Genomic DNA, 27,962 nt, shown 5'->3' with positions numbered 1-27,962 from the left:
GTTCTATAAAGTGCTGCATTTCATCCCTGTGAGCCCTGTCATATCTTGACAATAAAGCCTGGGAATTGGCAATGCGCCATTGATTGGGCGCTTGTGCTGCAACTCTTTTCCCCGCTGCATCAAGATTTCGACTTTGTCGGGTGGTGGTGCATCTACAGAGGTGTGTGAATTAGCCCTTTTACGTGCTGCGCCTACTACTACCGAGTCAGGTGTCAGTTGTTGTGCGATGTATACAGGGTCTGTAGGGGGAGGCTTGTACTTTTTCTCCACCCTAGGTGTGATGGCTCTGCCTTTGACGGGCTCTTGAAATACTTGTTTTGCGTGTTTCAACATCCCTGTTAACATTGGAAGACTTTGGTACTGACTGTGTGTCGACGACAAAGTATTAAATAAAAAGTCATCCTCAATGGGTTCAGCATGCAGTGCCACATTGTGAAAAACCGCTGCTCTGGACACCACTTGTGTGTAGGCAGTACGGTCCTCAGGTGGTGATGGCCTCGCTGGGTAGCAGTCTGGACTATTGTCAGATACTGGTGCATCATATACATCCCATGCATCTGGGTCATCCTGGCTCATCCCTGTGTGCGTTGGAGATTGCATCATAGGTGGGGTCGCAATTGGTGATGGTTGCGGTGAGTAGTGTGTTGAGAGTTGTGGCAAAAACCGTGGTGGAGTTACTTCTTTTGCCACCTTTGCTTTCGGTTGTTTCTCTGTGTCCTTGAAAGCAAGTTTTCTTTTCATCCTTATAGGAGGGAGAGTTCTTATTTTCCCCGTTTCCTTTTGAATATGGAGCCTTCTTTGGGTATAATCTGGCTCCCCTGCTTCTAGCTCTTGTCCAAATCTATGGCCTTGTAGTTGTTCTGAAAGGCCTTGTTCTTCAGAGTAGGAGCTTGTTTTCGGCTCCGAAGCTGGGTGTTTCGGTACCAAAACATTTTCTACAGTCTTTTTTGGCCACTTTTTAAGGTTTCGGTGTGCCGATATCTCGGTGCCGACTTATCTCGGAGCCGGTCTCTCGGTGTAGAGTCTGGTCTGAGCCAGGTTTTCGGTGTTGAGTATGCTGCGTGCCGGGATCTCGACCGGAGTCAGAGAACTTCGACATGTGTGTGCCCTTTTTCGGTGCCGATGGTTGGTCACCAATTGTACGGGTTAAGCCATGGCCTGCCGGCGATGGCGTCCCCTGGGCCTTCATGATTTTGGCGTGAGTTTTGATCGGGCTGGTTTACTCACGGTTTTCGGCGCCTGCTCTGTTTCAGGCTCGTCCGAGTCAGTGATGGAGAAAGTCTCCTCTTCCTCGACATCGCGGTGTCCTGACGGCGCCAATGCCATTTGAAGCCTTCGTGCTCTCCGGTCCCATAGCGTTTTCTTTGACCGAAATGCCCGACAGCCCTTGCGGGTATCCTCTTTGTGTTCGGGGGACAAACACAAATTACAGACCAGATGTTGATCTGTGTAAGGATACTTGCTGTGGCATTCGGGGCAGAAGCAGAATGGGGTCCGTTCCATTAGCCTTGAAGACTCACGCGGTCGGGCCGACCAGGCCCCGCCGGGGAATCGAAACCCCAAAGGCTGCCGGAGCTCTTCTTTATTCGGTGTCTATCTCCGTTAACTAACCCGATACCGAACGTTAACAATACCATCAAATTTTTCAGAGATTTAACTAACTTTCCGAACCAAAACACGGAGCGAAGAGGAACACGTCCAAACCAGATGGCTGAAAGAAAACAATCTAAGATGGAGTCAACGCCCATACTCAATGGAGCCGAAATGGGAGGAGTCCCTCGATCTCGTGACTCAAAAAGACTTCTTCTAAGAAAAACAACTTGTAACACTCCGAGCCCAACACTAGATGGCGGGATATGCACAGCATGTGTATCTGCAGCTACACATGCGATCGAACATATATATATATATATGAATTTTTTGACATCCCGATTAATATATGCATCATGTTTATTTTTCTATATCACTGCACCAATGACAAATTAAATATAATGTAAAACACCGATTTGGAGAAAAAGTTGTTTTCATTTTTGAGAGAGTTTATGGTACAGTAATTTCATGGGGATATTTGTAAAGATACCCACAGAACCACTGCATTGTTTCTCGGGGACCTCGTCTTCACCAGTAAATCGTGGAAGTATGGAAATACATGGACTACTCACTTCCTGAGGGAGACTGCCACTAAGACTAAAAGGCAGACATACAAGTTCACAAAGTGAAGGTAAAACTTGTGAATAAGTAGAAATGAAATATACAAATACATCCAGGGGCACTGTCCAATCAAGTGCATTTAGGCCCACATTGTGAATTTGTGCTGATGAACAAAGTCAAGAATTTCAGATCCAGATTAGGCCCAAGATATATATCTTTCCTGAGACCTAAGTAGTGAAAGGAATAAAATCTAAAAACTCTCTTCTCCAACGACACAACTTCAATCACCCAGTTTACAACAGTGCCAAAACTTTACCCTCCGAAAATAAGCCAGGTTTGTCTGATGAGTAGACAAAATAGATAAGGTGTAGCACCCATCAATCTGTGTCACAATGCAACAGTAACTCTGAATATGGCCATGTAACATGTCTAAGATCATGAAATTGCCCCCCCCCCCCATGTCAAATCTGGTATTGGGGGGCCAATCCCATGCATCCCTGGGGCTTCAGCATGGACCACGGGTACTGCCAAACCAGCTCTCTGGGGTTTTCTCTGCAGCTACCTCTGCTGCCAACCCACAGCCAGGCTTCTGCCATCCTAGGTTCTGGGAAGCCCAGTCTCAGGAAGGCAGAACAAAGGATTTCCTCTGAGAGAGGGTGTTACACCCACTCCCTTTGGAAATAGGGGTTAAGGGCCTGAGAGGAGTAGCCTCTCCAGTACTCTGGAAATGCTCTGAAGGGCACAGATGGTGCCCTTCTTGCATAAACTAGTCTACACTGGTTCAGGGAACCCCCAGACCCTGCTCTGGCACAAAACTGGACAAAGGAAAGGGGAGTGACCACTCCCCTGTCCATCACCACCCCAGGGGTGGTGCTCAGAGCTCCTCCAGTGTGTCCCAGACCTCTGCCATCTTGAAACCAGAAGCGTGAGGGCACAATGGAGGTCTCTGAGTGGCCAGTGCCAGCAGGTGACATCAGAGACCCCTCCTTATAGGTGCTAACCTCTCTAGGTGGCCAATCCTCCTCTGAGGGCTATTTAGGGAATCTCCTGTGGGCCTTTCCTCAGATAATGATTTGCACCCAAGTTCCTCTGAATCTCCCTTGTCGACTTCTGCCATGGATCGACCACTGACTGCTCCAGGACGCCTGCAAAACTGCAACAAGGTAGCAAGAAGATTACCAGCGACATTGTAGCGCCTAATCTTGCCGGCTTTCTCGACTGTTTCCTGGTGGTGCATGCTCTGGGGGCTGGATGCCTTCCCCATGCACTGGAAGCCAAGAGGAAATCTCTTGTGGGTCGACAGAATCTTTCCCCTGCTCCAGCAGGCACCAAACTTCAGTGTCACTGGTACTCTGGGACCCCTCTCATCCTGACGAGTGTGGCCCCTGGAACACAGCTAGTGGACCTAAGTAACCAGGACTGTCCAGTGGTACAACTGGACAAATTTGGAGGAGGCAAGTCCTTGCCTCCCCTCTCCAGACAGTAATCCTGTGTACTACGTGAACTACAGCTGCTAGGGCTTCTGTGCACTTTTGCAAGGAATCCTTTGTGCACAGCCTAGCCCCGGTCCCCAGCACTCCGTCCTGCATTGCTCAACTCGCTGAGTTGACCACCAGCTTCGTGGACCCTCTTTTGTAGTGTTGAGACGACCGCCGTGCTCAGTTTTCTTGAACCTGTGTTCAAGTGCTTCTGCGGGTTCTGCCTTCTTGTGCGTGGGCTCTCTGTGTTGCTGAGGGCCCCCTCTGTCTCCTCATCCAAGTGGCGACTTCCTGGTCCTTCTTAAGCCCGGGCAGCACCCTTTTTCTTCAACCGCGACCTTTGCAGCTAGCAAGGCTTGTTTTCAGTCTTTCTCCAAAGAAACAACTCTGCATCCTCCAGGATGCCGTGGGACATCTTATGTGAAAAGGAGAAGTTCCTGGCACCTTCCGTTGTTGCAGAATCTTCAGCTTCCTCCACCCGGAGGCAGCCATTTTGAACCTTTATCCGGGGTTTGGTGGGCTCCTTCCCCCCTGGACACTTTCGTGACTCTTGGACTTGGTCCCCTTCCTTTACAGGTCCTCAGGTCCAGGAATCTGTCTTCAGTGCTTTGCAGTCTGTTGTGGTCTTTGCAGAATCTCCTATCACGACTTTAGTGTTTTTCTGGGGAAGTAGGGTCACTTTACTCCTACTTTACAGGGTCATGGGGTGGGGTATCTTGGACACCCTTAGTGCTTTCTTACACTCCCAGCGACCCTCTACACACTACAATACCCTAGGCCTACTGCATCCTATTGTACTCTACAGTGTTTGCACTATTCTAACTGTTTACTTACCTGATTTTGGTTTGTGTGTATATTTTGTGTATTTTACTTACCTCCTAAGGGAGTATATCCTCTGAGATATGTTTGCCACATTGTCACTAAAATAAAGTACCTTTATTTTTAGTAACTCTGAGTATTGTGATTCTTATGATTTAGTGCTATATTATCTAAGTGGTATAGTAGGAGCTTTGCATGTCTCCTAGTTCAGCCTAAGCTGCTCTGCTATAGCTACCTCTATCAGCCTAAGCTGCTAGAACACTACTAATCTACTAATAAGGGATAACTGGACTTGGCACAAGGTGTAAGTACCATCAGGTACCCACTATAAGCCAGGCCAGCCTCCTACAGAGGCCCTCATTGACAAGGAAGTATTTTCCTTTTTTGCCAATGGGGCAATCTTCTGAACAGTCCCTCATTCCCGGGGGTTTGTCAGCAACATCTTCGTGGCGGACAAAAGCGATGGACGGCAACATCCAGTCAAGAACCTTGTTAGCCATCCCTCCACGTTAACTGGTAGGTAATGTACTTTTCTGATTATGCTACTGACTGTTGATATGACAATGTTATCATCCTCTGTTATGAACTGGATGTTGAGAAGTGTTTCTGTACGATTTTTCTGATGTGAAACCGGGTATTGATGCACCTTTCTCTCTCTCTAGGGACTGACTCAAGAAAGCAAGATTCTTGATGGATACCGGTTGGCTGATCTCGCGTGATGAAAGAGGTTAAGTCAACATGGATAATGGACTCTGCTGGGGCCTGATTTGTTTTTTATGGACTAATACTTAAGTATATGTTACGAAAGCTAGGACATTTTTCATTCTCTGCCATGTTTAGTTTCTACTCCTTATCCACTCACAAGAATAAAGATTGTAAAGATTAGATCACAGGATGGCTCTTAGCCATTACATTGATAGAACACAAGTTTTTAGAGTACAGTACTATTTTTCAAGTTTTGATGGGCTCAATCTAGGGTGTTTGGGACCATGTGACACCTCTCTAAAGAAAGTGACTCATCTTCAAAAAGAAATTTTCAAAATATATGCCTGAATCTCTCTTGAATACCTGGTTAAACGTATCCAGTCATTGACAGTGTCAACAGGAATGAACATGAATATGTTGTGATCAAAAGTAGTAGGCCTCAGATGGTTGCTTCATAAATGTTGTGCTTAATGTGCAGGTCCATTTAAATTTAAAAAATGTCTGAACAAAAAAAATATGGAGTACCATTTGCCTCTCCAGACTGAGCAGTGAAGGAATTACCATACTCAGGGTGCCCTTACAGATATTATCCAAGGGTCCAAGTGAGTCCACTGCATAGCAAAGTAGTGTGGTGATGTCTTCACTGCTCTGTCTGGACTTGCAGCAAGTGCCCCACGCACATATACATACAATCTCCTTTCTCCCCCACCCAATACCTCCCCCCGCGTACCCCCAAAACAGCAGAAGGACAAGCATTGTCTGCATATCATGAAGAGCCTTAGAGCATAATTCCATAACAGGCAATATGATCAGCAGTGCTGAGTGGATTGTCAGCAGGAGGGCAAATTACCTAAACACAGCATGTAGGAAAGTACCATCTTTCTTGGCATGTTACCTCCAATTTCTGCCTGTTTGTCAGTGTGTTTTGCCTGTCTCACTGGGATCCTGCTTGCCAGGACCACAGGGCTCATAGTTAGTGGCCTAATGTGTGCGTTGTCAGTACACTTAACTGTAACACTGAAGTTCTGCTAACCAGAACTCCAGTGCTTATGCTCTTTCTACCTACAAAATTAGTCACTGTAGTTTAGTGACTTCATATTCCAATTCCAACTGGGACACTGGATCCCGCTTATAAGACCCTATGGTACCAAGGGAATTGGGGTTCCAAGAGATCCTTATGGGCTGCAGCATTTCTTTTGCCACCCATTAGGAGCTCAGACAAATCTTTCTTCGGGACTGCCACTGCAGCCTGAGTGAAATAGTGCACACACTATTTCACAGGCATAGTCACTGCACTTAAGTAACTTATAGGTCAACTATAGGTCTAACCTTCATTTACTGAAGGCTAGGTGCAAAGTTACTAAGTGTGAAGGCACCCTTGCACTAGCCAAGGTGCCCCCACAGTCTGTCCAGGGCCAAATCCCCGGACTTCATGAGTGCGGGGATACCATTAAACGCGTCCACTACATATATGTCAATACATATATGTAGCTACACAATGGTAACTCTGAATACGGCCATGTGAGGTGTCTAAGATCATGGAATTGTCCCCTCATTCCAAACATGGTATTGAGGGGGCATGCCCATGCATCCTGGGGACTCCACCATGGACCCCCAGTACTGCCAAACCTGCTCTCTGAGGTTTCCACTGCAGCCCCAGCTGCTGCTACCTCACAGACAGGTTTCTGCCCTCCTGGGGAATGAGCAGCTCAATCCCAGGAAAGCAGAACAATGCATTTCCTTTGGGAGGAAGGTGTTACACCCTCTCCTTTTGGAAATAGGTGTTATAGGTTTGGGAGAGGTAGCCTCCCAGATCCTCTGAAAATGCTTTAAAGGGCACAGATGGTGCCCTCCTTGGATAAGCCAGTCTACACTGGTTCAGGGACCCCCAGTCCCTGCTCTGGCGCAAAACTGGACAAAGGAGAGGGGAGTGACCATCCCCTGTCCATCACCACCCCAGGGGTGATGCCCAGAGCTCCTCCAGTGTGTCCCTGGTGTTAGCCATCTTGGATTTCAAGGGGTGGGGACACTATTGAGACCTCCGAGTGGCCAGTGCCAGGAGGTGACATCAGAGAGCCCTCCTGATAAGTGCATACCTGGGTAGGAAGCCAATCCCCCTCTCAGGATTATTTAGGGTCTCTCCTCTGGGTGTTTCCTCAGATTCAGCTTGCTAGACACCTCCAGGAATCTTCTGCATTCTCTGCTTCAGCTTCTGACCATCAGGTCAACTGCAGACTGCTCCAGGAACCGCTGCAACTGCAACACAGTATCCAGGACGACTCCTGTGACCTGCAACTTCAGCTCCAATGAGCATTTGCAACAGTTTCCAAGGTGTGCACACTCTGAGGACTGCCTGTCTTCATCCTGCACCAGAAGAACCAAAGGAATCTCCTGTGGAGTGACAGAGTCACTTCTCCGCTCCTGCAGGCACCCTTCTGTGACGACGAACAGTACTCTGGGACTCCTGTCCCGAAGACGAGCGTGCTCCTTGAACACAGGTGGTGGACCGACGTGACTTTCCTAAGGTCCAACTGTCCAAATTTGGTGGAGGTAAGAGATTGCCTCTCCGTGCTGCTAAAGTATCCCTGTGCACCGCGTCATTTCCAGCTCCTTGGGCTTCTGGGCACTTATTCCAAGAATCCTTCCTGCACAGTGTAGCCTGTGTCCCCAGAACTCCATCCTGCGACACACAACTTGCTGGGTTGTTCTCTGGCAGCGTGGGACCTTCCTTTGTTGTGCTGCGACAATGCACTTTGCATCTTCTTTGTCCTCGTGCCCTGGGACTCCCATGGGTGCTGCCTGGTCTTCTGTGGGATCTCTCCAGTGCTGAGAGCCCCCTCTGTCTCCACAGTCCGATGTGCTAGCCCCAGGTCCCTCTTGGGTCCAGGCAGCGCCACTTTGACGCAAACTTGTGTGAACCAACGCTTGTTGGTGGAATCCAGCAACGTAAACAGCCTGCATCCAACAACTCGACGTGGTACATCTCCTGCACCACACAAGAACCTGCAGCCTTCTTCTTTGGTGCTCTTCTGTACTGTTCTTCTAACAGGAGAATCCACTTCTGCACCATCTTCTAGGTTGGCAGGGGCTCCTGTCCTTCCTAGAATCTTCTGCGACTTCTGGACTTGGTCTCCTTGCAATTTCTCTTATCACGACTTGTAGTGTGTCCTGAGGAAACTTGCATTACTTTACTCCTACTTTCCTGGGCTCTGGGGTGGGGTACATTACTTACCTTTGGTGTTTTCTTACACTTCCAGCGCCCCTCTACACACTACTCTTGTCTAGGGGGGGAATTTGTGATTCGCATTCCACTTTTAGTATATGGTTTGTGTTGCCCCTAGGCCTATTGCATTCTATTGTTTTTTTCTACTGTTTGCACTATTCTATGACTGTTTACTTAACTGATTTTGGTTTCTAGTGTGCATATTGTGTATAATACTTACCTCCAGAAGGAAAGATTTCTCTAAGATATTTTTGGCATTGTGTCACTAAAATAAAGGACCTTTATTTTTTGTAACACTGAGTATTGTCTTTTATTGTGTATAAGTACTGTGTAACTATAGTGGTATTGCAGGAGCTTTGCAGGTCTCCTAGTTCAGCCTAAGCTGCTCTGCTACAGGTACCTTTAGACAGCCTAAGCTGCAAGAACACTGCCTACATTTCACTAATAAGGGATAACTGTACCTGGTATAAGGTTTAAGTACCTTAGGTACCTACTACAAACCAGGCCAGCCTCCTACACAGCAGAAGACCAAACTTCAAACAAGGAAACTAAGGTAAGGAATCTGCAAGGCTATTAGACTGAATCATGCAAATCATGAGTTGCGGTAAGAATGTTTCTTAAATACACAGAATAGGGATCAAAGCTAATATTTTACTTTGAACACATGGAATAAGCTATACCATAGGCACCAGTAGAACCCCACCAACCGGGTAAAACATTAGTGCTTTTTAAAGGTGTAAACACACCCTGGTGCACACACCATCATTGGTGTTACACTCATTTAATCTACTGAATGTCACCAGTGTAGGGCATTATGCAAACAATTTAAATGAAAGTAAAAGTCACTTGGCCTGAAAATGCCAGTTGCTAAAATACAGCAGAACTGGTTGAAAAGCATACCCAAAGTTGACTGTCTTAGACATGACTGGTGCACAGAAACATGCAATTCATCAGGACTGCACCACTACAAAGCATTTAATTCACATTTTTAAATACTTACGTATGCTGTTGGTGTAATTTTGATGTTTCTTTTTCAAAGTCTTGAGGCTGATTGGGGATAAAGAGGTATTCCGAAAGATAACCTGGCATGTGCTCTGAATGGTTGTAGTCACCCAGCTCAGCTAAAATATGAAGGAAAGCAATTACAATGGTATCTATAAATGCCCTAAGTACCAAGAATAATTCAAAATTCATCAGCAGAGTACAAATGAGTTAAAAAAATGACCAGTGTTTAATAGCTATCTTAGAAAAGGAGTAACTGAGGTAATGCTGTGGTTCTGCCTCAAAAGGAGATGACAAAAGAACGTTTCCTCACTATTAGCATGGTTTAATGAGAAAGCACACTCAGATTTTAAAAACAGCAGGGATATCTTCAGTCTGTAGCAAAGAAGAGAACATATTTGTTTAGGAAAAAGCCATGAGCCCATACATATTTGACAAGAAAGCCAGTAACTCAAATTGTTTGCTTAACTGCTGGTCAACCCCCAAATCTTTGCACCACTGGAGAAAGTTTGGACAATTTTGTCAGTCACTGGTTTCCCTAAAGGTAGCCAGAACCGCATCTAATCTTCAAAGTCCGACAAGGAGGAACTACATTTAGCATGTTACTTATTTAAAAAAAAAAAAAAAAAAAAAAAAAAAAAAAGGAGAGAGAGAGAGAATTTATATATGTATTCACAAAAACACATAGGTTAAAATTATGTTATAGTTAGGAACTGTAAGAATATCTAACTAATTTTATATTAAACAAAACCTTAGAAATTCACAGTAAAAAATAAAAGTTAAATTGATGCTATAGTTAGGTAAAAAATGACAAGTAAAACATACTATTTAAAACTAGATCACTAATATTCACCAGTTATAGTTAGCTCAAGTAACAATAACTCATACCCTGGAGCAACTATAACTTTTGCCCCTGTCTTGCATATTATTATCAACAATGATGGCATTTCAGATGTGACTACGGATATTATAAAATGTAGTCAACATGTAATGAGTGATTTATTAAGTGAGAATAAAGGCAGTTTATGGTGAGGGACAATGTTATAATTACTTTAGGGTACAAGTGTGCTGCCTCCCCCAAGCTTGCCGCCCCTGCCCTCACCCCTTGCCCTTCATTATCCAAGTCCATACCCCTGCCCCCTCTCGTATAGCTCTGTGTGACCATTATTCTGCCACTGACTTCCTACTCGCCCTGCACAGTTAGCTTGCTGCCCCTACCCACCTCCTCCCTGCCCTCTGTTTTCAGTTCACCTGCCCCCTTCCTCCTGCATGGTCCAATGTGCTGCCAATATCCCCTAGTTGGCTTGATGTTCCTGCCCACTCCTCCTGTCCTCCGTTGCCTGAGTCTATGTCCCTATCATTACCTCTCAGTTTAGCCTCCATGTTTAGCTTGCTGGCCCTGCCTTCTGATGTCAGTAGGCCTGCCCCTGCTTCCTTCCCCATTTGCCCACCATGTTTCATAGATCCATCACTGCCCTTCCTGTGTGCTTTGAGTGTTTTTTTGAGCGGTCACTGCCCCTCTCGCATGCCCAGCATGGTCAGATGGCTGCCGCCTGTCCCTATCCCCTGCCAACTTGCCTTCCATTGTCTAAGATCCATGCTTCTTCCTCCTGTCCCTCTTTTTGTCACTCCCTTCTGCCCTCCATGCTTTGCAGTGCTGCAACAGCTCCTCCTGCCTGCCCTGCAAGGTCTTCTGTGAATGCCCTGCCCTCTCTGGTGTTGTGTCCCGCCCATACCTCTCCTTTCTGCCCTCCATGGTCCTTTGTGCACCCCCCCACCCCCACCCCTTGCCCATCATAGCCGTTTTGCTGCCACTAACGCTGTGGCTTGCCATGCTTGGGTCTTTTGTGCTGCCAATGCCAATTTCATCTGCCCTCTGTGGTCAGCCTGCATACCCAACCCCCTCCCATTTTCCTCTGTTGTCCGTGTGTATGCTATTATAGTCTCACTGTTGTCCTCCATTGTGTGTTGCGCTTCTAGTGCCCATCCCAGAATGCCCTGCATGGTCAGCTTGCTGATCCTGCCCCTTTGCCTCCATTTTCCAAATGTGGGCCCCTATACCTTCCCCCTCCTGCCTTTCATGGTCCGCTGCTGTGCACCTAACCCTCTCTTTGCTTCCCTTCATTGTCCATTGTGCTGTAACAGCCCCTCCTGTCTGTCCGGTATGGTGAGCTTGCTGCCCTCACCTCTTTTCTCCGCTGTCCATGTGCATGGCCCGTCCCCTCCCTACTGATTTCCATGGTCCGTTGTGCTGAATCTGCCCTCCTACATGCCATGTGGTGTATTGTGCTGCTGCAACCCAGAGCGCCTGCCCTTTAAGGTCAGTTTAGTGCCCCTGCCCACTTCCATCCTGCCCTCAGTTGTTCGAGTCCACGTCCCTATCCCAATCCTCCTGCACTCCGTGTTCCAATGTACCATACATGCCAACATTTTGAACTTGGTAAGAGATTTTAGGGAACAAAATCTGGGGGATTGATTTTCCCCACTGGCTTACATTGAAAAAGAGGAGATTTTAGGCAGGAGACGGCTAAAATAAAGCCGCTTTGGGCTTAAAAAACTCCTATCAGAGCTGTTGGCATGTATGGTTGAACTGCCACTGCCCCTCCATTCTGTTCTCAATTGTCTGTTGTACTGCCATAGCCTCCCTGGACTGGCCTGCATGGTTTATTTGTTGCACCTACCCCCCTTTTCCCCTGCCCACCGTGGACCTCTTGTGCTGCCACTTCCCCTCCTGCTTGTCCACTGTGGTCAACTAGCTGTCTCTGCCCTCTCTTCCCTGGACTCTGTTCTCAGGAACAACTACATGGCTAACATTCTATATTTATGACAAAAGTGTGGCACACCTAAAGTCATTATTGATGTAATCAAAACTGTAACACATAGAACATTTCCTCTAGAAATTATAAAAATGAAGATGTCTATTTCCCATAGAAAATTATGGTTAGTGCTTTTGTGTGCTCTCAAATAGCAAGGAAACACGTTTAAATTATTTAACCAGTTGATCACTTGATTATTTGTTGAACTTAGAGGAGGAGATGTGGGGTTGCAGTCAGTACTGCCGACTTTGTAACTGGAGAACCAATTGCGAGTTTTGGCAAATCACTTACTCTCTCCATGCCTAAAACCAAAATTAATGTGTCCCTGTATAATGTAACTGATGCTTATGTAAAGCACTCCAATACCTTCAGGTCAGGTCCATACTATCTCAAACTGAAAAAAATAAAAAAATAAAATAAAAAAAAACATTTTGCACACTTTCTGTCATTGAGCTATACTTGGGTGATATGTTCTGCATTTTGCGCACTTTATTCTCTGGTGGTTATTTTGGGACAGTTTGTCAGGAAGATCCCTAACATCCCTATTTATTGCAGAATCCTCAGTAGAAAATGCTTGTAGTTTTCCACTTTGGTTCCAGCAAGATGGCGCTCAGATGTGCCACACCTTTGGCATAGATTCAGAATATTAGCAGTCTAGTTGCTCAGTAAAACACTGTAAAAAGCTGCTGCTCGCCAAGGTGTTAACTGGCAGTCTGCTGCTGGTGTTGAAAGACATGTTTCTGCATGTCATTTTAATGCTAAACAGTAAGATATTTGAGAACTCATTTGAAATGTATCCTAATTTTTCCTTCGACACCATTAACCATAATTTCTATGACAAAATAAACCCTCTTATTTTATTCCTTTCCTAAACAGAATGTTTTAAGTTTTACCAACTGAGCTTAATCAAGATGGCGTCAAGTGTGCTGCACTTTTGCATAAGTAAGACTGTTAGTGTTCCAACTGTTCTTTAAAACACTTTGGGAGGCTGCAGTAGAACACATGGGAGTCAACTGACCCTTTGGGGTCTGGGTGTGCTCACTCTGCTCCCTTTAATTCACTGAGTCTTATATTTGGGCAGGTAAGAAGGCAAGCACAGCCAAACAGCAGGCTTATCTTCCCTTGGCTGAGGTAAGCCTGGGAATCCCTCACCTTACCAACTATTACCGGGTGGCACAGTTGTGCTACTTGGTGGAGTGGGCTAGGCCATACTCAGAAAAGCACTGGTGTTTTATTGAAAAAGCCGAAGCAGGCATCCATATCTGGAAAGTGCCCTTGTTGCCTAAATCTCAAAGACCCCCTGAAGCATATTTCTTGATAGTTCTGAGTGTCCTTATGGGTGTCTGGGATAAGGTACAATCCTCAGAACGACTATCCACTCAAATATCCCCTAAACCCCCCCCCCTAAAAATCATCGGAATCCTGATTTTCCCCCAGCTTATCAGGGAAACACATACATTTAATGGCAACAAGCCAACTGCAAGAGTATAAGCGACTTATTTGATCAAACAGGACTAATGACATTTACTCAACTGCAACAGGAATATGTTCTTCAGTATATTGGCAATATGTTGCAATCCGACACTGGATCACACAGCATAACATTCATCTACATGCTAGATGCCTCCTATTACTGTTTGAACAATGGGTCATCACTAGACAGACAGATAAACGCATACTCTGATATCTATACTTTTGTTTGAAACAGGGCACAGACCCCTTTCACATCAAAGGCACAACTCCGCTGGGAATAAGTATGCGAGCGCCTCTTTACAGCTAAAGAATGGGCAGACATCCAGAAGAGGGCTCATACCTCAGCTCATAGTGCTGCTGGCAAGGAAACCCTTATCAAGTTTGTGCTCTATTGGTACTACACTGCGGGGCGATTAGCCCAGTGAAAACAGGATAGGAATGCACACTGTTGGAGGCGGTATTGACAAACAAAAACCCTAACTCATCTCCTTTGGTGCTGTCCCAAAGCTCCACGAGCTTTGAAGAGACATCATAACAGCCACTGTTAAATTAAGTGACCCGGAAGTCTACAGATTTCCGAGTCAGATCTTACTGGGCCTAACTAATGCTCTCACTTATCCGTTGAAATCCACAGAAGGACGTGCCATTACCCTGGCTCTCTGTGCAGCCAAACAGACCTTATGAGCAAGTTGAAGAACTGCTAAAATACCCACACATTTAGATTGGCTTCATAAACTTTGGGACCTCTTAGGCATGGAAAAGCTGACAGCCACAATCGAACGCAAGTTACCCCAATTTCTTAAGACGTGGGAACCCCGTCTTGGATAAATCTCACAAGAATTTAAGGAATTAAGCGGTCCTATCTACTTGCGCATAACTCCACCTCACCACAGCAGAACCCCCAACTGACTGAGCATTTGAAGGTGACACTATCCATCTTTTCCCTATGCCCTCATATGGTGTGTCCCTCTCCTTATTGTTAGTGGAGATGTCCAGCTTAGACAAGTAGGCTAATCACCTCTTCCCCCTGCCTCTTTCTAGGAGCACCTTCTTCCTTCCCATACCTATACCCTTTCCCTTCTTTTTTTCGTGCTTTATTTGTTCCTCACCAGCCGTTGGATGTAGGTGAGTGGTTTTGTACTCTCCCCCCCCCTTTTAAAACTAATAAAACAGATTTAAACTTAAAGAATTGAGTCTTGTAATAGATTCCGAAACATACTGTTTAGGTTGAAATCAACTGATCAAGATTGCCTAGTCCCCTTTAAATTGGCCAATCAGAGCATACCTGGACACGAACTGTCCAGATATCTATAATTTTTAACCTTTGTTTCTCACAACCTACTGAATGGAGTTACACCAAATCACAAAAAGCATGGTCTATCCAACTGTTAATTATGGAGCTTCCAGCCCTGGCAGCAGCATCTGATTCCTTTGGAGTGCTTTGCCTGAATTTCTTTAGATTTAAAATGTCAAAGACTTAAAGCTAAAAAGACTCTGAGGTAAGCCTCATTTTGCAGGGAGTGAGTTTGACAGAGAATAAGGTGTTTGCTGAAAAAATCCCCAAACATTTAGAAACTGTTGATTTAATCTAAGGGACAGACAAGACCTGAGAGAGAGCATGTTTGTACCAGATTGTCCCAATATTTCAATAGTTTGTCTGCTGTGGCACAGTTGATCCAGTGGAGGAAACTTCGAAATAAAACAGTTTAATACCTTCTGGTGCAAAAACAAACAAAAAACTGTAAAAAGGCTTTGTAAGATCAGAAGTGCCCTGGTTTGCCACAGTTGTTTGATGTAAGATTCAAAATACTTACCCCTCCTGAGAATCCCAACTCCCTGAATCTAAGGGAGTGAATAATGGATCAAGCAGGATCAGATTCAGCTTGAAAGGACAAAACAGATAGTTGCTGTCAACGGATTCAATAAAAACCCCTTCTGCAATTTTAAATCTGGTGAGTTTAAAGTTCATTCTCAGCTGTCAACAGCCATGAGAAAATAGTTTTCTCTCAAACGTGATTCATGGAATCCCAGCAGAAGATCAGCATTTTTCAAAGGGTGAACTCACCTCCACATTTCCTAAAATTAGTATGAACCACCAACAAATGATTTATATTGCAACTTAAATCTGTTATCACCCTAAATATGTGCTCCTTTGTGTGACCCTCAAAAGGCTGCCATTCACTACAATGCATTTCAATGGGGTTCATATCCCAGAGTCCTGTAATGACTGACATAGCATATTTGGCTAGTCAATAAAGGCACAGTCCCATTGAAGAGTGTGATTAAAAAGAGCTGTAAAAAAAAAAAAAAAAAAACCCTTGGAAGGTCACTGAAAAATAAAGACATGAATAACAGGTTATCAAAATGTTCCAGTTAAGTGAATATGTCGCTGATAACATTAATGCTTTGAACAAAAAAAAAAAAAAAAAAAAAACGGATTCACCAGGTATAGTTAGCAGCGCTAACCATGACTTGCACCCGTGCCATGGACTGTCTATGACCTCACATATGACAATCATAACATGTTGTATGACATCAATTATATCATTGATGACGTCTCAAATGACATCATCCAAGTGTGTTAGTTTGTTTTATAGTTTACATAGTGGCAGTTAACTACCACATTACTTTTCTAATTTCTGTACAGCCTGTGTGAAGCAAATTGTGATAAGGGTTTACAAAATGCATGTGCTACTAATGCATCATAGGTGTGTAGAGGTATTGAACACATTGTAAATCTTTGTATTGCAGAGTAACACTGTTAAAGATGACAGTTGACTTGTGTTCATTATATTCCACACAAGTCTTTTGGCACTGCAGAACAGGTTTACAGCACAGCAACAAATTTACGCCCTTCATACGAAGTATTGAGTCGAGCCTTGAGCTATTAGACAAAATTGTCTCTGCATGACATTTTCCACTCAACATAAAAGACTGCGTGACCTCTTTAGCCTATGTTCATGTGTTTGTTTTGCTTCAAAAGATGGGTGGCTATCTTTAGAAGACTGCAGGTAGTATGATATTAAGCACCTTCAAACCTTGGTTATTTTAAATGAATAGTCACTCTTTGGACACATTTTGCATAGTGCGCACACTGTGCTTAGTAGATACTTTTCAATACCCTGTGGTGTATTTCTCATGTGAGTTTCGCTGCCTGCAAACAGTGTAGTACAGAGAAACTCTCTCCATAGAGAGAACAGTGTTAACAGTACACACTTTTCTGATCATATGCACTTCATCTCTCAATGTAGGTCCAGAAACTGTCAGGGATTTGATACAAGTAAATACTGTCTGTAGTAGGGCATTAGGTAATTAACAGGACTTGAGTATCTGGAGGAGCTTGGTTTTCCCTGAAGAGCTGTATACAGATTGAACACCGTGTGATGGATCAATCAACCACAAGCTTGTAAAGCGCACTACTCACCCACTTGGCAGGAGTTGTGAGAACACCCCCGTCAAGTAAGACCAAACACAGGCTTCTTTGGACGCATTGCTGCGGGCAGGGAAACTTCTGTGTCCTGGGAGTCGGCTCCCCTGGACATAGCTGCTGAGCCGGCACCGGGGGATGAGGTCCATGGGGCTATAATAGCTGGAGGAAGGAGGGGCAACATGGCGCCCTCCCTTCAGGTATTGAGCTTCAGGGGTGGTACCCCTTTATGCTATTTTTTTTTTCTTAATTTCAGGACAGGGGACTAAGTCTCCGAGACCTGTAATGGCTGCCAGCAACATTTTTCTCATGCTACCTGCAGCCAATCAGAGCGCAAGCTCTCACTGGAATGACTCCTACAGGAGTGAGATGGCCTGAGGAAATAAGACTCCTCGGGTCAATCAGAACCCTCTGTTTTCAAATTGGTGCTCCCACAAGTTTCAAGACTCTTGTGGGTCCAACCCTCCAGATATATATACTTTTTTGACCCTTAATTTCTCAAAAAGTACTGAACAGCTTTTCAGACCAAGACCTAGCTTTGTGACATATTTGGTGTAATCCCATTCAGCAGAGGTAGGTGTGTGATCGAGGGACTCCTCCCATTCCGGCTCCATTGCGCATGGGCGTCAACGCCATCTTAGATTGTTTTCCCCGCAGAGGGTGAGGTAGGAGTTGTGTATATAGTAATAGTGCCCATGCAATGGAGTAAGTATGTATGTACATAATGTGATTAAAAGTGTTGTATTTACAAATGTACAAATGTACAAGATTATTTTTTATCAACTTATAACGGCTACAGGCTCCCGGGGAGGTGGGAGGGTGCATGTGAATCTGCAGAGTCTCATGTCACGAACAGGTGTACACTGGGTAAGTGACATTTTCCGTTCGATGGCATGTGTAGCTGAAGATACACATGCTGTGCATAGACTAGTAAGCAGTTATCTCCCCAAAAGCGGTGGTTTAGCCTGTAGGAGTTGAAGTTGTTTGAAATAATGTTCGTAATACTGCCTGTCCTACTGTGGCTTGTTGTGTTGTTAACACATCCACACAGTAATGTTTAGTGAATGTATGAGGCGTAGGCCATGTGGCTGCCTTACAGATTTCTGTCATTGGTATATTTCCCAGAAAGGCCATGGTGGAGCCTTTCTTCCTAGTGGAGTGTGCCATTGGTGTAATAGGCAGTTCTCTCTTTGCTTTAATATAAGAGGTTTGAAAACATTTAACTATCCATCTGGCAATGCCTTGTTTGGATATAGGATTACCTGCATGAGGTTTTTGGAAGGCTACAAACAATTGTTTTTTTTTACAAAAATGTTTTGTTCTGTCAATGTATTACATTAGTGCTCTTTTTATGTCTAATGTATGCAAGGCTCTTTCGGCTACTGACTCTGGTTGCGGAAAGAAGACTGGGAGTTCCACAGTTTGGTTTAGGTGGAATGGTGATATGACCTTTGGTAAGAAATTGGGATTTGTACGGAGAACCACTTTATGTTTATGTATTTGTATAAAGGGTTCTTGAATAGTAAATGCTTGTATCTCACTTACTCTTCTAAGTGATGTGATAGCTTTTAGAAAGGCTACTTTCCAAGTTAAGTATTATATTTCACAAGAGTGCATGGGTTCAAATGGTGGACCCATGAGTCGTGTTAATACAATATTGAGGTTCCATGAAGGAACTGGTGGTGTCCTTGGGGGTATGATTCTTTTTAGTCCCTCCATAAAAGCTTTAATGACAGGGATTCTAAAAAGCGATATTGTATGTGTAATTTGCAGATAGGCAGATATTGCAGGGAGATGTATTTTAATGGATGAAAAAGCTAACAGACTTTTGTAAGTGTAGTAAGTAGCTTACAATGTCCTTTGTGGAGGCATGTAGTAGTTGAATGTGATTAGTGTGGCAGTAGCAAACAAATCTTTTCCATTTGTTTGCATAACAATGTCTTGTTGTAGGTTTTCTAGCTTGTTTAATGACCTCCATACACTCTTGTGTAAGGTTTAAATGTCCGAATTCTAAAACTTCAGGAGCCAGATTGCTAGATTGGGCGATGCTGGTTTGGGGTGTCTGATCTGTTGTTTGTGTTGTGTTAACAGATCTGGTATGTTTGGTAGCTTGATATGAGGCACTACTGATAAGTCCAACAGTGTTGTGTACCACGGTTGGCGAGCCCAGGTTGGTGGTATGAGTATTAGTTTGAGTTTGTTTTGACTTAGTTTGTTGACCAGATAAGGAATGAGTGGGATAGGGGGAAAAGCGTATCCCTGACCAACTGATCCATAGTGCATTGCCCTTGGATTGAGGGTGTGGGTACCTGGACGCGAAGTTTTGGCATTTTGCGTTTTCTTTTGTTGCAAATAGGTCTATGTTTGGTGTTCCCCAGCGGAGGATGTGATCCTGTAGGATCTGGGGATGAATTTTCCCATTTGTGAGTTTGCTGGTGACCTCGACTGAGATTGTCGGCTAACTGGTTCTGAATGCCTGGTATGTATTGTGCTATCAGGCGAATATGATTGTGAATTGCCCAATGCCAAATCTTTTGTGCTAAGAAACACAGTTGTGACAAGTGTGTTCCCACTTGTTTGTTGAGAATACATTGTTGTCATGTCTGTTTTGACAAGAATGTGTTTGCGGGCTAACAGTGGTTGAAATGCTTTTAATGCTAGAAACACTGCTAGCAGTTCCAAATGATTTATGTTAAGTTGTTTTTGTTGATTGTCCCATTGACCCTGTATGCTGTGCTTGTTGAGGTGTGCTCCCCACCCTATCAGGGAAGCATCTGTTGTGATCACGTATTGAGGCACTGGGTCTTGGAATGGCCGCCCTTTGTTTAAATTTATAGGGTTCCACCATTGAAGCGAGAAGTGTGTTTGGTGGTCTATCAACACTAGATCTTGAAGTTGACCCTGTGCTTGTGTCCATTGTTTTGCTAGGCACTGTTGTAAGGGCAGCATGTGAAATCTTGCATTTGGGACAATGGCTATGCATGAAGACATCATGCCTAGAAGTTTCATTACAAACCTTACTGGGTAGTGTTGGTTTGACTGTATGCTTGATGTTATATTTTGGAACGCTCTGACCCTTTGTGGGCTTGGAGTGGCAATTGCCTTTTGTGTGTTGGGTGTTGCTCCCAAGTATTGTTGTATTTGGGATGGTTGCAGATGTGATTTCTGGTAATTTATAGAGAACCCTAGTTTGTGTAGAGTTTCTATGACATATTGCGTGTGAAGAAGAGACTGTTGTTGAGTGTTGGTTTTTATTAGCCAGTCGTCTAAATATGGGAATACGTGCATGTGCTGTCTCCTCATGTGAGCAGCTACTACTGCTAGGCATTTTGTAAATACCCTTGGGGCCGTTGTTATCCCGAACGGTAACACTTTGAATTGATAGTGTACGCCATGTATTACAAACCTTAAGTATTTTCTGTGAGAAGGATGGATGGGTATGTGAAAGCAAGCATCCTTGAGATCCAATGTTGACATGTAGTCCTCCTTTTTTTAGTAAGGGAACTACGTCTTGGAGTGTTACCATGTGGAAGTGGTCTGATTTGATTAAGAGATTTAGTGTTCTGAGATCTAAGATAGGTCTTAACGTTATGTCCTTTTTTTGAATTAGGAAATATAGTGAGTAGACGCCTGTTCCTTTCTGATGGTTCAGTACTAGCTCTATTGCTTGTTTTTGTAATAGTGCTTGTACTTCTATTTATAATAGGTCTAAGTGCTGTTTGGACAGATTGTGTGCTCTGGCGGGAAATGTGTGAATTCCATGCAATAACCATGTTGGATAATGGCTAGGACGCATGCGTCTCTGGTACTGTGTGTCCAGTTTTGATAGTATGCGGTCAGTCTCCCCTCCCACTGGTGATAAGTGTTGGGGTTTTGTGACATTGAAGTCACTGTTTGGTGTGGCTTGTTTTGGGTGTCTGGAACTTTCCCCTTCCTATTGGGAATTGTCCTCCTCTATGGGAGCCATGAAACCCTCCCCTTTGGTATTGTGCCTGTTAGGTGGGTCTGGTTTGAGAGGTGGAAGGCTCTGGCGTTTGCATTCGAAAATCTCCTCTGAATTGTGGCTTCCTAAATGTGCCTCTGACTTGTGGGGAGTAGAGCGCGCCCATGGCTTTGGCCGTGTCCGTGTCTTTTTTCAACTTTTCAATTGCTGTGTCCACTTACGGCCCAAACAATTGTTCTTGGTTAAATGGCATGTTCAATACCGCTTGTTGGATTTCTGGCTTGAATCCAGGGCTTCTTAACCATGCATGCCTGCGAATGGTTACTGCAGTGTTGACCGTTCGTGCTGCCGTGTCTGCAGAGTCTAGTGCGGACCTTATTTGGTTGTTGGATATTGCCTGTCCTTCTTCCACAACCTGCTGGGCATGTTTCTGGTGTTTTTTGGGCAAGTGTTGAATAATGTGTTGCATCTCGTCCCAGTGTGCCCTGTCGTAGCGAGCAAGTACGGCTTGCGAATTAGCAATCCGCCATTGATTGGCTGCCTGTGCTGCCACTCGTTTACCCGCTGCGTCAAACTTTCTACTCTCTTTGTCGGGCGGTGGTGTGTCTCCTGACGATTGAGAGTTTGCTCTTTTTCTTGCTGCTCCTACAACCACGGAGTCCGGTGTAAGTTGTTGTGTTATGAACAGAGGATCCGTTGGGGGAGGCTTGTACTTCTGCTCCACCCTAAGCGTGATAGCCCTTCCTTTAACTGGCTCCTGGAATACTTGTTTTGCGTGTTTGAGCATACCCGGGAGCATTGGCAGACTCTGGTAGGAAGCGTGGGTGGATGCCAAGGTGTTGAACACGAAATCATCCTCTATTGGCTCAGAATGCATTGCTACGTTGTGGAACATAGCTGCCCTGGATAGTACCTGTGTATATGCAGTACTCTCCTCTGGAGGTGACGGTTTTGTTGGGTAACAATCCGGACTGTTATCTGATACTGGTGCGTCATATAAGTCCCATGCATCAGGATCATCCTGTGTCATCCCTGTATGTGTGGGTGACTGCATTGGAGGTGTTCCCACTGGAGACAGTTGTGGTGAGTGTGGTGGTGAAGGTTGTGGTGAAAACCTTGGTGGTGGGAATTTTTCTCTAGCCACCTTCGCCTTCAGCTGCATTTCTGTCTCCTGAAATGCCAGTTTTCTTTTGGTCTTAATTGGAGGGAGAGTTTGTATTTTTCCAGTCTCTTTCTGGATTTGCAACCTCCTTTGGGTATAGTCCGGTTCGTCCATACTTATTTCCTGCTCAAACCTATGTCTTTCCTTCATTTGGCTGGAAAGACTTTGCTCTTCTGTGTAAGAGCTTCTTTTCGGCTCTGAAGCCGCTTTTTTCGGTACCAATGTTTCAGAAAATGTCTTTCGGTTCCGATGCTATTTTTCTCACTTTGGGTGAGTCGAACTCTCGGTGTCGAGATCGTTCGGTACCGGAATCTCAACCAGAGTCGGAAGTCTTCAGCAAATCTCTGGCCTTTTTCGGTGCCAATGTTTGGTCACCTTCTTTTCGATGGGTTAAGCCATGGCCTGCTGGCGGTGGCGTCCCCTTGGCCTTAAAAATCTTTGTGTGAGTTTTGGACGGGGCAGTATTACTCACTGTTCGCTGCACCGTCGAGGTTTGGTCACTTTCGGATTCGTCAGAGTCCGATCCCTGGATGGAAATTCTTTACTCCTCTCCGACATCGAGTTGCTCTCTCGGTGTCGACGCCATTTGTAGTCTTCTCGCTTGATCACTTAGGGTCTTTTTAGATCGAAACGCTCGACAAGCCTCGCAAGTATCCTCCCTGTGTTCTGGTGATAAACAGATTACAGACCAGGTGCTGGTCTGTATAGGGATACTTGGAATGGCACTTCGGACAGTAGCAGAAGGGGGTCCGGTCCATTAGTCTCCAACGATGGATGTGGTCGGGCCGACCAGGCCCCGCTGAAGAACGGAAGCCCCGAAGGGCCACTGGAGCACTCCTGCTGTCGGTGTCTATAGAATAACACTAACCCGGTACCGAACTATAACAATACCGTCGAATTTTCAATATTTAGCTAACTTTCCCGATTCGAAATACGGAGCGAAGAGGAACACGTCCGAACCCGATGGCGGAAAGAAAACAATCTAAGATGGAATCGACGCCCATGCGCAATGGAGCCGAAAGGGTGGAGTCCCTCTGTCTTGTGACTCGAAAAGACTTCTTCGAAGAAAAACAATTTGTAACACTCCGAGCCCAACACTAGGTGTAAGGATAATGCACAGCATGTGTATCTGCAGCTACACATGCCATCGAACATTATATATATATATATACACACACACACAAATATGTAGATTTGATTTTACAACTAATTTAATGATTTAATGCTTAGTTAATAGCTTTGAATTTTATACACTTCTGTACCCTAACGGATCAATCAGGAGCAAGTTCAGTACACATCAATTTAAAAAAAAAAAGAAAAATTAAATACAAAAGAATCTCAGCCCACTTAAATTCTTTACTACTTAAACTAAATCAGTAGCATTCATCAAAACTAGAACTTTCCATCACTGGATTCTCTATACATCTCCTGTTTGTCTTCCATTGTAGAGCAAATGATAGGTGTATAGCTTGGTCAATGTTGGGGCCAGTGAGCATCCTTGCTCGAGTCTTTAGTGACCTGCCTAAAGGTCCTGAATTTTAGTCCAACAAAATGCACATATAGAGAAAATTTGTGGACACCTTCGAAACGAAGATCCATGAAAAGTAAAGGTACAACTATTACAATTTATGAATTTATTAAGCATCTTTTATTTCAGTGCATATTCAGCAAGGGTATGTGTGTATATGTGTCTGTTGAACTGACATGCTTTCCAATACTGTAGGGCTCAGAAAAGTCCTACAAAGCTATAAACAACTGACTGCAGTGTATTGAAAGAGACACCCATGGCAGTCTCTATGCCTTTGACTAAAATGCTGAGCTTCAGTCTCCCATGCCCTACTTCAAGCTGGAAAAGTGCCTCCAAACTCACCCTAAAAAGCTTCCAAGTAGTCACACTATATCACACCAGCAACAGCCAATTAATTTGTTTGTTTGCTCTGCATAGGTTATTTACTTTGGGAATATGGGACATATGAAAAAAATGCAAAAGCAGTTGAGGGAGACTTAAAAAAGGAGCACATGGGTCATGCTATGCCTTTGTTGAGGGCAACATACTACAACTTCTCAGAAGAGTGTTCACTGGTTGGCTGTGCCATGAAGAGTGAGGTATAAACTTCCATGCATGGTACACAGGAACTGGCTGCAACACTCGGCACACCTCCCAATCCAATCGCCAAGTAGAGCTGTAAACATTAGGCCATGGTGAACACTCGGATCAGCTCATCAAAATGTATTAATTGCTGGTTGAAGTGCAGGACCCTACTCACTTGAAGTGTGCTTCTCCATGTTTGTGTTCATCTTTGAATATGCAACTTTAAATAACAGATATAAACACCTATCTGTTCAGTTTACCCTACTTAGTTGACTGACCTAGTCAAATAAGTTATATGCTAAAACAGTACAATGCTCATTTATTTGGACATCTCTCTCAGGAGACAGCACAGTGTAAAAGTATTATTAAAAACAAAGGTGAAAGTAAAACATTACCTAGAAAATAGCAATCAAATAATAACGAATCATAAACATCACAGTTTTAAAGTGCTTTAAACTATTTGTCCAGGTGAAGTGCATTTGTGTTGTGCATGTTCATTTCTTTTTGGAGAGGAATTTTACAAGCCTAATGCTCAGGACTGTGTTTATCCAGTTCAATGCCTCTGTAATAGTCTGTGTGAAAGCCTGCACCCACAGGTTATTAACAGGCTGCTCAAGAGCTGACTGCGTTTTTCAAGAAGCGCTCGGCACAGCCATACAACTTGTGTAAGAGTTTCTTTTACCTTCTTGCATAGTCTGCAGTTTGACTGCTGGTGCACAAGCCACTTTCGTAGAAATTCCAGTGTTGGCAAGCCCTCAAACTTGTACAGCATAAACATGTATATGATATACTTTAACTCCTCCGGTGCCGCAGACGTAATGGTTACATCCTGGGCAGCACCTCTTGGGTGCCCAGAACGTAACCGTTACTTCCTGCACCCAGCCCTCGGGGCAAGCGCTAGCGCTCCGCCATAGGGCCTCCCTCCCACTCCCGGACTTACGTCTGCATTTAATAACACCAAAATGTGAGAAAAAAAGTGTTGTTTTTTTTGCCAAATTTTGAGGTTTGTGAAGGATTCTGGGTAACAGAACCTGGTGAGAGCCGCACAAGTCACCCCATCTTGGATTCCCGTAGCTGTCTAGTTTAAAAAAATTCACAGGTGTGGTAGGTTTCCCTAGGTGCCAGCTGAGCTAGAGGGCAAAATCCACAGCTAGGCACTTTGCAAAAAACACCTCTGTTTTTTGTAAAAACAAAAATGTGATGTGTCCACGTTGTGTTTTGGGCATTTCCTGTCACGGACACTAGGCATACCCACACAAGTGAGGTACCATTTTTATCGGGAGACTTGGGGGAACGCTGGGTAGGAGGAAGTTTGTGGCTCCTCTCAGATTCCAGAACTTTCTGTCACTGAAATGAGAGGAAAAAGTGTTTTTTTTTTTGTACCAAGTGTTTAGGTTTGCAGAAGATTTTGGGTAAGAGAACCTGGTGAGAGCCCCACAAGTCACCCTATTCTGAATTCCTCTGGGCATCTAGTTTTCATAATTGCAAAGGTTTGGTAGGTTTCCCTAGGTGCCGGCTGAGCTAGAGGCCAAAATCCACAGCTAGGCACTTTCCAAAAAACACAACATATTTCAATTAAAAATGTGATGTCTCAATGTTGCATTTCTTGTTGCAGGCATTAGACCTACCCACGCAAGTGAGGTACAGTTTTTACCAGGAGACTTAGGTGAACGCACAATAGCAGAACAAGTGTAATTGCCTTTCTCTACATTTAGTTCCTTCCAAATGTAAGAGAGTGTGTTAAAAAAAGACGTGTGTTTGAGAAATGCCCAGTACTTTACATGCTAGTTGGGGCCCCCCAGAATTCAGAGATGTGCACATAACCACTGCTTCTCAACACCTTATCTTGTGGCCATTTTAGAAATACAAAGGTTTCCTTGATACCGATTTTTCACTCTTTATATTTCACCAAATGAATTATTGTATAGCTGGTATAGAATGAAAACCCATTGCAAGCTGCAGCTCCTTTATTGGCTCTGGGTACCTAGGGATCTTGATGAAACTACAAGCCCTATATCTTTGCAACCAGAAGAGTCCAGCAGACTTAACGGTATATTGCTTTTGAAAATCTGGCAGCGCAAGAAAAAGTTAGAGTAATACGTGGAGAGAAATGGCTGTTTTTTTCACCTCAATTTCAATATTTTTTTTTGTAGGATCTGCACAAATGACCCCATGCTGAATTCTACTTTTCAGACATGTTTAGCTTCCCGGGATCCAGCATTGGTTGCATACCCATTTCTGTCACTAACTGGAAGGAGACTAAAAGCCCCCAAAAAATAGTAAATATAGGGTATGTCCCAGTAAAATGCCAAAATTGTGTTGAAGAATGTGGTTTTCTGATTCAAGTCTGTCTGTTCCTGAAAGCTGGGAAGCTGGTGATTTTAGCACTGCAAACCCTTTGTTGATGCCATTTTGAGGGAAAAAACCATAAGCCTGCTTCTGCAGCCCCTTTTTCCAATATAAATTTTTTTTTTTTTTAAAAATCACTGCATTTGGCTAATTGCTTGGTCTCATTCAGGGGAACCCACAAACTCTGGGTACCTCTAGAATCCCTAGGATGTTGGGAAAAAAAGGATGCAAATTTGGCATGGTTAGCTTAGGTGGACAAAAAGTTATGAGGGCCTAAGCGCGAACTGCCCCAAATAGCCCAAAAAAGGCATGGCACCTGAGGGGGAAAAGGCCTGGCAGCGAAGGGGTTTAGTGAGTAATGCCCATGTCCCCTTGTTAGCCCTTTTTTTGTAACAAGTGTTTATCACTATCCAGTCGTGACTTCGCCGAGCTAGCACATTTTTATGCTGTGATCTACAAAGCTTGAGAGCACTGGTGGCAATAAGCCTGTTTAAACAGTGCATGGGCAGCCCACTGGTTCCACAACTCCCTTGTTTGTTGTCAATCTAATGTATTTTCAAAAAATTGATGGTGTGGCAATGTGATGTGGCTACTTGTGGTTACTTTCCAGATTAGGTTACCGAGGGAATCGGACTCTGAAGCTCTAAATTTGGGACACCAATTAACAAATGTATGCTGCCTGGCTAGAAGAAAATTAGTTAATTACCTGTAACTGTAGTTCTCCAGTACTGGAATCTTTAATAGATTCACATGCATGAATCATCCCATCGTCGAGATAGGAGTCCCCGGTACATTATATTAGCAATGTAATGATAACTATAGTGTATGAAGGCCTAAGGCCTCCCACTTCAGTAATCTATCCTTGTCAATTTGAGAAAAGAGACCAAACTTATATTTCTGCCAAACAGGCTGCCCTTCCCTCTAGAACACTCCTGTAAGAAGCTCCAGTCCCTCAGATTTTCCAAATCACGAGTACTAAAGTACCTGAAACAGTGTGTTTCCTAGAGAAGGAGGGAGGGTTGCATGTGAATCTATGAAAGATTCCTATACTGGAGAACTACAGTTAAAAGGCAAGTAACTAATTTTCTTACTCCAGTGATGGAACTTTCATACATTCACATGCTTGAATCAGAATAGCAAGCAGATGTGATGCACACTGTATGATAAACATTGCCATATTGACTGACAGAAGCAATAGTATGAATGGAAGAACAAAACTTTAAATTATCAATTGTTATGCAAACAAAAGATTACTACACAGTGGTAAACAACAAATAGTATATTGTCAAGTGAAAAAAACATTATTATACAATGTGCACAAA

The 27,962-nt window shown here is 44.2% G+C and overlaps 1 protein-coding gene across 3 annotated transcripts in view; it reads right to left on the bottom strand.

The window, feature by feature from the left end:
- The window catches only part of PTPN4 (protein tyrosine phosphatase non-receptor type 4), a 975,501-nt gene that overhangs the window by 813,652 nt on the left and 133,887 nt on the right, over positions 1-27,962 (bottom strand). For all 3 annotated transcript variants that reach the window (XM_069224613.1, XM_069224612.1, XM_069224614.1), the window contains exon 8: positions 9,377-9,497. In XM_069224613.1, coding sequence (XP_069080714.1) covers positions 9,377-9,497 — 121 coding nt within the window. The remainder of the gene's footprint in view (positions 1-9,376; positions 9,498-27,962) is intronic.

This window comes from Pleurodeles waltl, chromosome 3_1 (assembly GCF_031143425.1).
Source record: "Pleurodeles waltl isolate 20211129_DDA chromosome 3_1, aPleWal1.hap1.20221129, whole genome shotgun sequence".
In the NCBI taxonomy this organism is placed as follows: Eukaryota; Metazoa; Chordata; class Amphibia; order Caudata; family Salamandridae; genus Pleurodeles; species Pleurodeles waltl.
This window is presented reverse-complemented; position numbering and strand designations above follow the sequence as displayed.